This window comes from Dermacentor andersoni, chromosome 9, assembly GCF_023375885.2.
Source record: "Dermacentor andersoni chromosome 9, qqDerAnde1_hic_scaffold, whole genome shotgun sequence".
NCBI lineage: Eukaryota > Metazoa > Arthropoda > Arachnida > Ixodida > Ixodidae > Dermacentor > Dermacentor andersoni.
In genome coordinates this window covers 24,490,608-24,505,857 of record NC_092822.1, presented here as the reverse complement: position 1 = coordinate 24,505,857, position 15,250 = coordinate 24,490,608, and the positions used below count along the sequence as shown (strand labels likewise).

At 46.2% G+C, this 15,250-nt stretch overlaps 1 protein-coding gene across 1 annotated transcript; it reads right to left on the bottom strand.

The window, feature by feature from the left end:
* Positions 1-9,098: 9,098 nt before the first annotated feature.
* On the bottom strand, positions 9,099-13,370 carry LOC126527497 (uncharacterized). The gene is made up of 3 exons (XM_055068776.2): positions 13,092-13,370; positions 11,116-11,455; positions 9,099-9,580 (listed from the first exon to the last, which is right to left on the bottom strand). The coding sequence occupies exons 1-3, from the start codon at positions 13,253-13,255 to the stop codon at positions 9,416-9,418; spliced, it is 669 nt and encodes a 222-aa protein (XP_054924751.2). The 5' UTR covers positions 13,256-13,370; the 3' UTR covers positions 9,099-9,415.
* Between the last annotated feature and the right edge of the window lie 1,880 nt (positions 13,371-15,250).

Sequence of the window (15,250 nt, the reverse complement as noted above, 5' to 3'; positions counted from 1 at the left end):
AACGTGACATTTAATAAGCTGGGTTTTGATGCAACGCAAGTTTAACCTCGTAGCCGCATTGTAATGTAATTGTTATACAAAAGCCACATGATCGCAGTTGGCCGCTAACGGCGCACCGCGACAGCGAAAAACAAAGAACCTACTCTAGAGAGGATGCCTATCATTCTGCCAAAAGACATGTATTTTTTTTTTTTTTTGCATAAGGAAGACACATAAAGACAACACGGGCGCCCGTGTTTTAGCAAGCACCAACTAGGCCAACAAGCAGTTCTGTTGTATCATTCTGCCGGCGCCTGCCCCCGCACGCCCCCACAGCAGAGAAAATAGAAAGCGGAACACACAGAAGAACAGCCGGTGGGCACGATCGGACGGCGCTGCCTCAGGACGTCGAGACGACGGAGGGGCCGAAGTGACCATCCGAAAAACGGGGCTGCCGAGAGGAACACTGACACACCTTCCGGCGCCTGGACGTGGTCTCCCCGGGCGCCGTTTTGCGCGTCCGAAACCAAAGTGCGCGCGTAGCAAGGAAAGGCCTGAATGCCGCCAAAATGTCGGCCACTGCGGGAGGCCCGTTGACTTGCCCGTGGACAGGATAACAGCCGAGTGACAGTGTTTATGACCAGCTGTCATCTCGTCCAGGCAGGCAGGCAGGCGAGGGACACGGAATTGTCGGAAACGCAATCGCAGATGGCTTTGCACAACTATTGCGAGCACTCGAAAACACCACAAAGTTTAAAACTATAACTCAGTAAAAAAAAAAAAATCACAATTCTGCAAACTGTACCTCATAAACCATCAAGCTGAGCGAACAAATTTGATCTAATATACAGCACTCTAGTTTGTAAGTGAGGCTTTGGCAAAACCCTCGTAAGCATTGCAATGATTTCGTGTAAGTTGTAAATTCATGTAGAACATCATTTTTTTTCACCTTAGGTGCTCTAACAGATGCAGTTTACAGAACTGCAGTACATCTGTTTTCGTTGCAGAGTTACAGATTTTTGAACTCCGGGCTTCAGTCTTCTATGTTTTCCTGTTTTTGGCAATTTACTACAACGCGTGATATCCGAAATCAAAATTTCGCTCTTACATTTGCTCGAACTTAACTTTCTTTCTTATATACAGCAAATTTCATTCAAATAGGTCGACCGGTTGCGTATTAAGGCCCTTTCTTCGTTGCACACGCATTTGAATAGGGAAATAGGAGTTTATATAAATTGCGTAAATAAGCATAACTTTCGCATATAAATTTCGCAGAGAAATGAAGAGGTGAGCCTGCCTAATATATAAGACCATTATATTGATACATTATATTAAGGCCGTAAAAAACGTTCTGTGTACTTACCCTTGTTTTCCCGGCACCTCAGCTGTTAAAATTCCGAAAAGAAAACAAGAAACGGTAAAACATTGTAAAGTTATTGGTGTCACTTGAAGACCACATTAAAGCTTGCACGTAAGATTGTGACGTCGCCAGTATTGCTTTCAGCATTGATGACGTTTAGATTCACGTTATGAGCTATATGCTGTTAACGTTGTATTGATTTGAAGGAATGTAAAAAGCTGCTTGTTTTCGTTTATCAAAGGAAGTATAATTGTTTAAGTAATGTATAATTATATAATTGTTCTTAAAGTAAATATAAGCCATGCAACATCGATGTGTACCGATGTGTCAAATAAGTTGTCTTTACCTGTTCTTTAGATGCCTCTTTGCATTTTTGCTAGAGGCATCTAGAGACATTTTTGATAACTCATAATTTAAACGTGTATTGAGACTAGACGAAAACTGAAGAAAGGCAATGCAAGCACACTGAGCGCTACATCATTATTAAGAATTTATTTATAGGGTTTTACGTGCCAAACAACGATAATATTATGAGGCCCGCCGCAGTGGGGGACTCCGGATGAATTTTGACCACCTGGAGTTCTTTAACGTGCACCTAATTCTAGGTGCACAGGTGTTTTTGCGTTTCGCCCCCATGGAAACGCGGCCGCCGCGGCCGGGATTCGATCCCCCGACCTCGTGCTTAGCAGCGCGACACCAAAGCCACTAAGCAACCACGGCGGGTACATCATTACTCATGAAGCCGAATCAACAAGCCGGCCGACATGCTTCAGCAAATAACGTCCCCACTAAAAAAATACCTAAATAAATAAAAAGGAAGGACAAAGGAAAAACAACGGGATTTATGTTTACGTTTTGGGGTCAACTTGAATTCCTCCCTACCGACTCTCTATTATCATGATAAACCACGAAGGCAAGCTCATATCAGCAAAAGTGAAATCCAGGCCCTCTATTATCAAGATCCTCTATTAAAGCATCACTCCTCCGCGACTTTTCGTTTGACCCCTTAGGAAAGAGTAGTCTCTCTCAAAAACGTCGAGCCGAATATATCCAACTTCCTAGCTGGACGCATTATTTGCTTTGTAAAAGCGCTTCGTATTTCATATCTTACCTGCGACAGACGTCATTTCAGGATCACCTGCCGCGAAAAACAAGAAAAGGAAGCTCCTAGAAATAATTCGCAGCTCCGTCGTAAGCGATAGCCGATAACGACAGCGACAGCACTTATAGCAATAGATCGTGCACTATCTGTGTAAATCTTTCTGCCTCTCTCTCTCTCTCTCTCTTCACTTCGAGAGTCAGCAGCGTTTATTTGAAATGGTGGGCTGGCATCGACTATATATGAGAACTTGCGGCGATTCCAGAGGGCAGCCATATTCTGCCGGGGACTGCGGCAACTGGCAGAAAGAACGAAAGAACGACCGCGACAACGCTAAGCCTTTCTTTCTTATCGCGTGCTTGCCGCAAGCGCCCTCTCGCCATTGTTTTGTCGTCAGCTGACCCCGGTGTCAAACCCGCAGTCCAGCCCGGGCTGCGCCGAAGGCTGACGAAGGGGATCGAGATTAAATCCGTTTGCCGCGAAAAAATTGCGAGCGAGATGAGAAAAGATGCTGGTCTATGTATATCTGAGTTTTTCAACGTACTTATACGCGGTAGCCATCTTTTGTCGGTGCCGCGGGCAGAGGCAACGCCACCTAGTTAGTAGGCCGGTGCACTCTGCTTGATGACGTCGTGCTACTTGGACCGAAATTTCCACTGTTGCAAGACCGGCGTGACGAAAGCGGTGACGTCAGAAATCACCGCGGCTTACTTCGGAACGCATCCCCATTAGATTCTGTGGCGGTCAGACAAGGCAGCGTGACGTCATGGATCGAAGTGCGTAGGCCTTGTGCTAGCTAAGAGGAGAATTGGCAGAACCGGCACGAACAGCTGCGGCAGCACTAAGTCAGTTTTTATAGCATGCCTGCCCCCAATGTTGAAGCTCCCGAGCTATAGCTTTACAAGAAGCTTCAGTTCGATAGCTCCCATCTAAATACATGGGAACGGAGAAATTATTTTGCTCGGCTACCATTACGCTGTGTTTGATAAGGTTTGTTGCACTTTAAAAAAATATTCTAATTCTGAAATGATTCTAAAAAGATTCTAAATTTAATTTATGCAAGAAGACAATTTTCTTTTATTTAGGGCGTCATTTTGTTCAATAAGAATGTTGAAAATTGCAAAAGTAAAAAAAAAAGGGACGTGCGCTAAGTCTACAATTCTGTAACTCAGTAATAAATAAAAATATTGCACTTCTCTAAAATGCACATGTTAAGACATCTGCAGCGCACAAAACTGAATGTCATACATAGCTCTGTGATATACTAGTCATTTGTATGACTTTAGCAAAACTCTCGCTAACACTAGCAACTCTACCTAAGCTGTAAACTCATGTAGATAAACTTTGTCCGCTTTAGGTGCTCTAATAGATACAATTGACAGGATCGCGACATCTATTCTTGGTGAATGGTTACAGATGTGAAAACATCACGCTTCACTTTGTTCTATACTTAAAAATTTTCGGCAATTCTCGCAAAAGGCATGATGTCCTAAATAAAAATTCTGCTTTGTAAAGTTGCTATAATTTAGCTTTTGCTCTCAAATGCAACAAATTTCATTCGGTCCAGCTCGGTTGTCTATCAAAACCATTTATGAGTTGGTTCACATCTATTTGAATGCGGAAGCTTGAGTAGTCCACCCGAACTATGGCGGCCTCCTGAGTTGTATCTTGATTAGCTCAGACGAGAGGGAGGTGAGGGGCGAGGCAAAAGAAAATTGCTAGTGCGATTTCTCACAGGCACCAAGCGAAGCAGTTGTCGCCAGATGTAGAGTCCACGGTCGAAAATGCCGCTGTTGCTTCCGCGTTAACACGCTTTGAAGCCGGAGGGGGGGGGGGGGGGGGGGAGGTGTTGGAGGGGCGTACGAACATTTTTATTTAAGTTCGCCTTCGCAGAGGTTATTCGCTCGAAGTAAATCTAAGGTTTTAGGTGCCAGAACGACTATGTGTTCATGAGGCACGCTGCAGTCTGGAACTACGGGTTAATTTTGACCACCTGGTATTCTTTAACGTGCACCTAACTATCTAAGTAAGGACGAATGGCATTCCGTCTCCATCAGAATGCGGCATCCGAGGTAAGAATCGAACCCGCGACATAAGTTTAGCACCGCAACGCCACACCCACTGAACTATACCGCGGCGGGTACTGCCACAGGACTATGCATCTGTGAACGCCTATTCATCTCAAACGTTACCGCTATGGTCAGTGGTGGTACACGTGTGAACGGTGAGGCATTTTGGCTTACCGATCCACGATATCTCGTAGGCGGGCCGATCTGTGGGGCAGAAGAACGGTCGTTGACATTTGTGCCATCGCGCGATTGGCCAACACGGCCACATTGCGCTAACTTAGACCTGTTGGTACAGCCTTGGTCAAAAGTTCACAGGCCATAGTGTGCGCGAACGTAGCAAAGCTTCTATGCGATTCTTGAGGAGCTCCAAGGTTCCGAAGACGGAAACCGGACAATCATTGCTCGCCATCCACAGCTTTCGAGCATCAAAATTTCTCCAGGAGCGCCGCCGCCTCCTGAAAGTGGACGCGTTCGCCCATGCTGTGGTCTTAGAACATTCTATACGAGATTGTGCATACTTTGGCGAAGAAACAGCGCTTTTGAATGGGTGTCTGTCGGCTCGTCCTGGTCCCCTTCAAAAGCGTCGTCTTTTCACCCAATTCGGCTCTTACCCATCTTCGCCTTAGCGCCTTGTGGAGGACCGATAATTCTCACGGACGCTCGCGGACGGAGTCGTTGCAGAACGTGGCTACAGACGTTGTTGTTGTGGCCTCAAAAAAATGACTTGAGAGCTGCGTGACCTTGACGCGACTTCTTTTTCTTCTTCGTCCTCTCGTCCTCAAGCAATGACGCTAGCCATTACGGGTGACTGGCAAAGAAGCAGGCTGTATTCAAATTAACTTTCGGTGAATATATATATATATATATATATATATATATATATATCTATATATATATATATATATAACAAATTAAATTACCTCATTTTCTGCAAAACGCTTGATGGCGTTACTTTATCTATAGAGCTCTCCAATATTTTGCACGGGAGCGACGGCTCACGGAGCAGACGTGCGAATGTGGTGAGGGTGTGCGCATGCGCGCAGAGCGTGCCAGTGTTCGAGCGTCGTCTGCTCTAGGGTATCGCATGCAAACTAATTTACACCATTAAGGGTCCGTAAGGGTGGAAATCGGTCTATAACTCGCACTCTTACACCCGTAAAGGGTGTAAGGCTATCTGTCATAGAAAGCATCCTTGAGGGTGCAAATCGGTTAACAGGGAATGAACCAGGGCATAGCTATAAAGTTATATGTTATAATGTTATAATGTTATAAAGCGCAATGAAGATCTACATCCGTTGGGTGACGGACAATAAGTTTGCAGAGACATCGCGGCAGTTTGTGCACGATGCAGAGTTGGGAGCTTTTATTTAATTTACTTTACTTTCCCTTATGCCTTGCGACAAATACTGCTGCAAAAAACGAAGCAAATGACAATAAAAAACTTTCCTGTTGCTCAATAGAATAGGTTGACTTTGCAAATAAAGAAGAATAAGCGGCGATTCTATAGGTGGTCTCCAGGATGATGACAAGGCACTATTAAGCAAGTCTTTCTCCGTGCTGAAAAATAAGTGGCGGAATAGAAGACAATCGCTCAACACAGTCAGGTTCATTCAAAAAGACGATGCTTTGACATGATCATCATCTCGCCAATGCTCATCATTTTCTGTCTTGTTTTATTTTATTTTTCAGTTGGTGCTATCCTGTATGATATGCGTACGTCTGTTTCGTATAAAATAAATTGTACATTCTTTTGCGTGCCTATGCTAACGCGAGTTTTCAGCTCAAATAAACAGACTTCTCTGAAAGAAGAAACGAAAGTCGGCTCAGTTGGTATTGATTCATTTTCAACTGCAACATAGCAGAGAGGCAACGAACAGAAACGACTTGATCTTACAGAGCGCGTACTCTCGACTGAATCTCTCTACTCCTCCAAGGTTCTGCTTCGCACTCACGAAGTGCCTTTATGTAATTAGGTTGTACTGCGCCTTTGGGCATTAGATGCCGGAACCGTCTTGCAGAGCCATCATGAGCAGTACGAAACTTTATTGTACAGTTGTTTCAGGACATGGCTCATGAATGTTTTGTTTCGCGCTCAACGGTTGCCTGTATGTGGTTAGGTCGTACTGTACCTTTGGGCACCAGGGGCCAGAAATGTTTTGCCGAGCCATCCGAAGTCGCATGAAACGTTGTAGTTGTTTCAAGACACGGCACATACCTACGTTGGGGAATCGGCCACCCTGATAGGGACGAAAACTATACACCGCAAGGATAAACGAAAGAAAGAATAAGAGAAAAGGAAACATTGATTAACTTAAGGATAACATAATTCTGATCGAACATATTTCACAGACACACACACACGCACAAAAAGATTGTGCCCTGATTGGCACTCCCAGTCACCTGAATGAACTTATGCAGAGCTATTATAATATACCTGCGGTAAGTCTCCAACCGCATGACATACACCAAATGACTATAAGATCGATGTTGATAAATGTTAAGCCTAAATTTCCCGCTGGAACTGCAAGAAACATTCTTCAGAGCGAGGGAAAATGGCGGCTTGAAAGAAACAACAACAAATTCATGAATTAATAATTCTTGTGTGAAAGAGGATGGCGCTTAGGCCTGTTGGGGGAAATGTAGTGTAAATGTAAGGACTAGTTCCTAACTCGTGGGTGATGCCAGTCTCGTTGGCGAAGGACCGAGACACTCGCCCTCCATGGTGACAGGTGGCCAGACGCACTCTTCAAATGAGCGGATAGAGCTCGCATGTCGACCGCACACGGTCCCCCGGGCCGGGACAGTCTTAGAACCCTTCGCGTTCACGCGCTCTCCCAGTTTTTTATTCGGCGCTTCCTTCCACTTCCTCCCTGTCGACGTCTTCGTCTAAATGCCTGCGCGGACAAATTTCGCTGTCCGCCGTACGCAGAAACCACTATCCTATCGCTCCGCAGAAGCATCGGCGTGTCTGAGATCAGAGATTACGGCCAAGCTTCCTTTCTGGGTCTTCTCTCTCACCCAAACTGCGGAACCAATGACGTCATTACGATGACGACATATGTTCACTGCCATTATTTTTTCGCTTCATGGTCATGCCATCGCCGCCGCTGTCGCATTGTCTTCACACACACGCTCGCGTCACGCCCGATTGGACATCTCAGCAGGTTTACACTAATAACAATAACAACTTCATTTCCATCTACTTGATGGAGGAGGCTAGCAAGTAAAAGCTGCTCCAGTAGAGGCAGCTTGACGAGGCCCTACGGAGATTTAGCGCTCGAATTCCAACCTTTGACAGTTCTTGCCGTTTTTTTTTCCCTGGATAACTACTCCAACGAGTTTCAGGGAGTACTAAATTTTTATTGTTTGTTATTCTAGGAGAAACCGGACAAGACCGATTCTTTTTCACAGTATCTGACGTCACGAAGCATATCTCTGATAGTTTCGAGACAGCGTCACCGGAGGTTCTTGGCCGAGGTGTTCTTTTTTTGGTGCCATACAGTAAACCTTGTACGTGTCAAAGCATGCTTCGCGACTTACTTGAGAGGCGTTACATATAAATCAATGTATAGGTCAAGTTTGGGATTAAGCCTCGCGTCCTCGCTCGATCACTCTCTGTGTCGTCAGTGACTTGAGTGACTTCAGCGTGACTTGAGGGTGATTTCAGTCAGGCTTGATTGGCTAAAGAGTCAGTGGCAGTGGATGCGAGGAAATGATTAGCAGAGCTCGCATCAGCGTTATATTTTCACATCACGTGGTTTTCGAGTGCGTTGACAGGACGCCCGTCGGTACCGCGAGCAAGTACACCATGCTGAGAATTACGTCATGCAAAAGTGAAAATACAGCCCCCGACTAGCCACGAAAAGCGAAAGGTTTTGCGTGAGAAAGCGACACAATTATGCATGTGTCACCTAGGCGTGGGAATACGCAAGGTTGTGGGAATCCAGGGGCAAGCACCTGTTCGAGATGGTGACGTCCTTCGAAGAAGAGGAGGAGGAAATAACTTTATCAATAATTAAGAAAGAAATACGCGGATTTACTCCGGCAACGGATTGAGGATTGAGGAACTGACAGTGAAGATTTGCATCCGAGGATTCTATACTGCATACTGCACCTTAGCCCTACCTCACTGCCAATTGCTCACTTTCCGAAGTACCGCCTCGAGACATCGTTTCAAATTATTGATCTCTCTCAATTTACCCGGAAATGGCCGATCGAGTACGACAGATCGCAAGTGGTCGATCGACACAGTGTCTACCTTCGAATTAACGAACAAAATCCTAGTGGCACAACACCTTTTAAAAGTCTAGCCTATTGTCAAGCAGTCTGTTACGATTCGGAAAAAAAGTACTAGCTTGATCGAATCGCTCGAGAACATGCTCGGATCATCACATCCACGCATGTGAACAAAGAGTTCGTTTCTCCTGTTTGTTCACATAAATGCGTCTTTTTGTCCTCCTAAACACATAAATGCAGGTTTAACATCGCATGGCTGTTTTCGCCTTCACTTTTTATCCTAGGGTGCCCCGTCATCTCGTGGCATTTGAAATGTACCGCACATTCATTTTTTTGTTTTGTCGTAAGCGACAGTCTCACACAAAGTATCAATTTTCTTACAAACCAGTGGCTATAAAATTATTACACGCCTGCCATATGCTGCCGCCTGCACCTGTAGCTTCATGTTTTATAAAATTATTTTAGCTTATCTTTCTCGGTTCTAACTCTGAAAGCGATGAAAGCTCTTGCCCAAGCGGGATGGACACAAGGTCTGTAGAGAGCATCCGTCAACCTTGAGGCCTACTCGAACCACACAAAAACTGTGCCGCTCAACTTATATATTATACACCGATCTTCTTCGCTTCGCAAGGTGTGTCTCCATGCACAACGCACAGTCGGTGGTTGTCCCTCTCAGCAGGAGCAGTTGTTGTACTGAGCTAGCGCAACTCCCACCCATGGCGCCCAAAGGCACCCGTGGTGCTCTGGGTATCCCCGCTCACTGGACTTGATGGTGCTGGAGTTGGGCGACAGGGCTTCCCGGTACGCAGCTAGCTTTCTCAGCAATTCCTCTCGTATCTGTGTAGACAGAGAAACAGAGCTCTTATTCTTTTATTGAGCACGCAACAGTAGTACCTCACGTTAGAGGTTGGATTGCGCAACATTTTGACGAGACACACAGAAGAGACACACACCACAGAGCGCTCTGTGGTGTGTGTCTCTTCTGCGTGTCTCGTCAAAATGTTGCGCAATCCAACCTCTAATATGCTATACCAACACGCCCGGTCGTCAGCCTTGGCAAGTACCTCACGACTGCTCATAAAAGCGTAAACGCCTGTGTGTAGAATAGGGCAACCCATCCTTCGTGCTATACACATTTCGTTCCATCATTACATTTGTACAACATCAAGAGCACACGTTAGCCATACTGATAACAATAAAGCATTCTGAGCACAAGTACACGTTTTGTAATGTAGCTTTCAATGTCACCGTAATTATAAACCTATGCATTCCATTTATTGAGGATCGAGTGGCCTATTGATTACAGGACCAACAAAACAAAAAAAGAACACAGTTACTTCTTATAACGCACATATTTGCATATTCTTTACGCATTGGCACTTTGAGCAAGAATTACGAGCCGCAGATGCACAGCTTAACAGCTGGTAAAACACAAACACGTGCCGTTTTCGTGAGCATACGGATTTCGTGATTTGTACAGTAGGCACCAAATTCTGTTGTTTGAATGAGCTTTTACGAAGCCGTATATGTTATGAAATAAGAGAAACAATGAACAATCAAACAATTATTGATTTCAGTTCAAGTTGCAGAGTGTAACTTGAACACATGTTCAGTGAACTCTAAGCTCTGAACGAAGTCAACTCGCTTTCCAAGCGATCAACTAACTGGAGTTCGGAGCAGAGCGTCAGCGCACTGTCTGTGAACGTTGTGGAGAAGAAGAAATGCGATTTCTAAGGTGAACCCTGAACGATGTGGCTGTCCTACATCTTACGATGTGGCTGACGTTGTTGCAATCCTTCTTTGGAACCTGTGAACCAGGATGGAAACGTCTCGCAGCCAGGTAGGAGCTCGACAGAACTTGACAGCCCCTTATGGGATACGGAGGACAACAAATGCCGTAACTCTAACAGCTACATGAAGGACTGTACATCACTTGGCGCCATAACTCATAGAATACAAGGGAGTGTATCCGTGGAGGTAAATATTTTCTACAGTAATCTGTACCCTATATCTCCCACTCTATCGACTACGGATAGCCCCCTTCTTTGTGTTCGTCCGCAGAGGACTATTTCTTGGCCCGTGTTCTAAATAAAGTTTACTTGCTTTGGATTTAATCTCCTTCCCCCATTTTTGTCAGCACGGGCATAGAGATGTCAAAGTTGGGTTAAAGTAAGTGCGGTAAGATCTCATATCTCACTCATATCCCAGAACCTGGGTTCCGCAATTCCTAGCATGTTCCAAAATTCCTTCAAAGTATTAGTTTCAAAATTTTCTCTCTCGTATAATACCGCGTTCGTTTAGCGCTTTTTCCCCATCACGCTTTAATATACCAACTGTCGCAGCGATACACTCTTCCAGAGCTCGCTTCGTACCTCGGGTTCGGACGTAGCCAGGTTCTTCGTTTCACACGGGTCGCTGACGACATCGAACACGAACAAGCTGTCGTGGGGATCGAAGTTGCTCGCAGTGTTGGCCGATCCGTCGTTGCCGCCACAGTGAACGGTCGCCTCCATGCGCCAGTTCACTCGCGGTGACGTCGGGGTCGAACTGCTGTTCGGGTCCCCGAGGGCGCCCTGCAAGGCTTTCCAGGCGTCGGAGGACCTCATGAGGTCGTCCAGGTCCAGGTCGTCGGGAGGCTCTCCCCGTGGTGGTGCCACACGGCAGTCGTGTGCTTCGTCTTCGGGTCCGCTCAGACGCTCCACTAGCTTGTACCTACAACCATAGCGTTTCGCACAATTAGCTAGAGTTAAGCTGTGGCGCTAGTGTCTACTGGAGCTGCAAGCAGAGCGGTTAGGCCAGCTTGGGAGCTATGGTTAGCGCATGGATTTGCCTAAACTTCTTCCTTCTGGCGCTAAATGACTTCGTGACTTTGCAAACTGATCTTGTCAAAAAAATGTACTGCGTTATAGATATTTAAATGGACATTATCGAAACTCTCCGACGGCAGGATTCGAGCGCAGGACCTCCTAGAGCAGAAGCCCAATATTGAAAATACATGTTACGCCACGGACAGCACGGACCAGTGCTACTACTGCAATTATTGGCCATTGTGCATGCTCGTAGGGTGTTACTGCCTTCTGCATTTAAAAACAAAGAGGTATAGATTGCTATAAAATTTATGCTAATGAAGGTAGAGAAAGCGTAATAAACGAAGCCACACGAACGTCTGAAGCCACAAGCACGAAGATCAGACAAATCCATGTGTTATCCATAATTCCCGTGGTGGCTGAACGACCGCAGCGTCAGAGTTCCCTCTAGTAATTATTGTAGGAAACTCTACGCCTGCACCCCGAAGACTAATTAAAGGCCAACTGCAGCTGAATTTGGACCGAAATAAAGAAAAGGCTAGTTTCAAGATAGTGTGCCACGTAGAGGAACCTCCTTTCAATGTGCATAGCTTTGTGTTATAAGTTACTGCCATTTACGACAGAATATGCCTCTACACATGCACTACCTTCCCACAGAACCACGCGGTAAGGATGTCGGGACATCAACGCTTTGGCAATCCATCGTCAACGTTTTAGCATACCGTTTCACAGGTTAACGTTTTATCCAATGTAATACCGGCTGGCTACCCTGTGATGAGGGAATGGATAAAGGGAATAAAATGTGGTAGAAGAAGAGAATAGATAAAAAGAAAATTGAGAAAAAAAGTGCGCACACTCAACGCGATGCAACGCGCTGAAACTTTCAGAGCCGGTCACACAGTCAACATTAAGCATACCCTTTAGGAGATCAATGTTTTAGCACACAGTTTGGCAGATCAGCGTTCTTAGCACACCGTCGGAGAAGTCCTGTCTCGGCAGACCTCTACGCGAAAGATCTTCCAAGTAGAATGTTTAGCGCGTTGCAGACAAGGTCAAGTTGCCTTAAAGATAGGTACCACAAACGCGCACATAACGTGAAGACAAAATCGGGGCCTGTGACTTTTCATGCACTGACAGTATTGTCGCTTCGAGCCCATATGTTGGGTTACTGCGCAGAAAACGCAACATGCGGAAACCAGTGGGCACGCGTGAGCACATACAGGGGGAAGCTATACTAAGGCTGGTGGACAGGTCCCTCAGCGCTACAATGACTTGACCGACAATGACCGCTTCTACTTAAACAGAGACTCACGGATGGGCATTACGTTGGCGACTCTGAAAACAGATCATTAATCTGTCAGTGGGCTCGAACATTTGTTGCTTGACTGCACGAGCAGTGAAATCTTTTTCGTTAAAAAAAAAAAAAAACGGGTATTTGAGCTTCAAGATAAACTCTCGTGAGTTAACACCAGGTGTCTGTAGTTGCTTCGTCGTTTGTTGTTCTTGGCAACGTACTACGCTATCTGCTCGTGAATGCGCACCTGCCGGAGAGGAGAGCCGACGTCCGCTGCTCGCCTTCCAACTCCAGGAGTACTTCGTCGCGGCCTTCGCCTTCTCCGGTCGTCAACGCCTTCCATAAGTTCCTGCCGTCCACGTCGCCAAGGTCCGAAACGTCACCACCTTGCGTAGGTGCATGCCAAGACATAAAAACCGTTGCGCAGAGGAGGACAGGGCAAAACTAGTGAGATTTAGCGTGCCAGCGAACGTTTAGTTATTACGTTTTACGGTACATGAGAACTACGCAAACTTCGATAACAACAGCGGCACCCACATAGCCATCCCATGACGCTTTGTTATACCACAACTTCCTTAAACGTTTTTCTGTCGTGTTATTGTTTTGGAGAAGAGAAGGCGAAAAAATTCCACATATGTTACTGATTGTTGCTGGCGAGTCATTTTCACGAGCAGATAGAAAAAAAGACGTGGTCGTCGCAATTATAATAATGTGCGCTCCAGCTGACGACAGCCTCACAAGCTGACATCACCGGCACTCCTGAATATTCCGTAAATCGTGAGACGCTTACGGACGGGCTGGACTCTTCGAAGTATAAATTATTTTATTTTCGGCCCACAGGCACCGCCATTCTGGGTTGTTACACGAACTATATGTCAGTTTAGTGCAATGCGATGTAAAATTAACACGGTCAAGAGACAACGAATGCACCCGTACAACAGTTCTCATGCTTACAAATCGAACGTATACCGCGCATTTGCTTCTCACAGGTATATAATGGCAGCGTTAAAATAAGCCCCAAATAGTGGCACCGAAACGCTTCCGCCAAATAGTCTATAAATACTTGGCAAAAGATCGATGCTGAAAAAAAGACGTAGATGAAGAAGGATAGGTACACAACAAAGTGCTGACTCTCACCTAGAAGATTATTCACGAAAAAAAAGAAGGAAAAAATATGTGTATACCGTGGACACCTAAACAAAGATAAGCTTTGCATGCGCGGCAGAACCATCCGGGTACAAGAATTTAAAAGAAAGGCAAAACCTAAACATCGTCACGTAAGGGGGAAAAGAAGGGAACGGCCTAACCTTCCTATCTATACCTTGCTTCGTGTTCGTCTTTGTCTTTTTCAAAACTGTTTTGACAAATATGAGCGTTCACCAACTTGCTCAAGTTTCTCCGCTACTGTAATCTACAAAGACCAGCTAAACATCCTTTAAGCTTTACCGCCACTGTCCTAGCCCACCCCACCTGCGGCTGCGTAAAGAGTGGGCGCCCAGTCGACCATGTGCAGCATCTGCTGAGAGGGCGGCCGCCGTAGAGTATCTCGGAGGCTAGCGGACCAGAACAGCGCCGGCGTCCTGACCCCGCCTTCCCAGGCGTCCTCCTTGCCCCCTCTCAGAGGCCAGTTGTTGCCCGCGTTAGGTAGCTCGTGATACGCCGTGGCCAGCGGTGCCGCGCCGTTGTCGCTGGCGAACACTACCACGCTACGGGCGAGCATGTCACGTGACTGCAGCACCTCGAGCACACGTCCCACGGACTTGTCCAACGCGTCCACGGCTCCTGCGAACGCGCATTCGCCAATCGCGCTCCCGTTGAAGCCAGAGGTGTGCACAATGAGGCGTTCCCCGCATAACTTGCATGCTACAGTTAAAGGGGTACGACTGGGACCTGACCGTACGGGCGCCACACACTGCGACTTCAGTGCGAGTAAAGGCACAATGTACAGTCTCGGGCAAAAGTCCTCAGGTCAGAGCGTGTGCGCCAACACGTTGACTCCGTGCAGAGGGGCCTGTACTAGATTGGTATCAAGTTTTTTGAAGAGGGAAGGGGACATTTGTTTCTTAGTCATCCACAGCTTTCGAGCGTCAAAACTGCGTACTTCAGGAGCCTCCCCCCCATCGGTCCCAAAGTCTGCATACTCCAGCACGCTGCAACTTTGGCACTTTTGGTAGGGAACAGCGCATTCTTTCTTTCCGCATCAGGTCAAATCAAGTTTAATTTTCGTCACAGCGTTGTTATGGACGCAGACAAAACGCCTCAACAAAGGCCGACTATACGTGTGGGCTACTAGGCTTAATAACAGGGAATCTTTTTATACCTAATAGCATTCCTTTTAGTATTAGAGAGTTTTAGCAGAGCGTTTACGGTCCGCTCCGCTCAGACCGGTCTATTACAACAATTGGC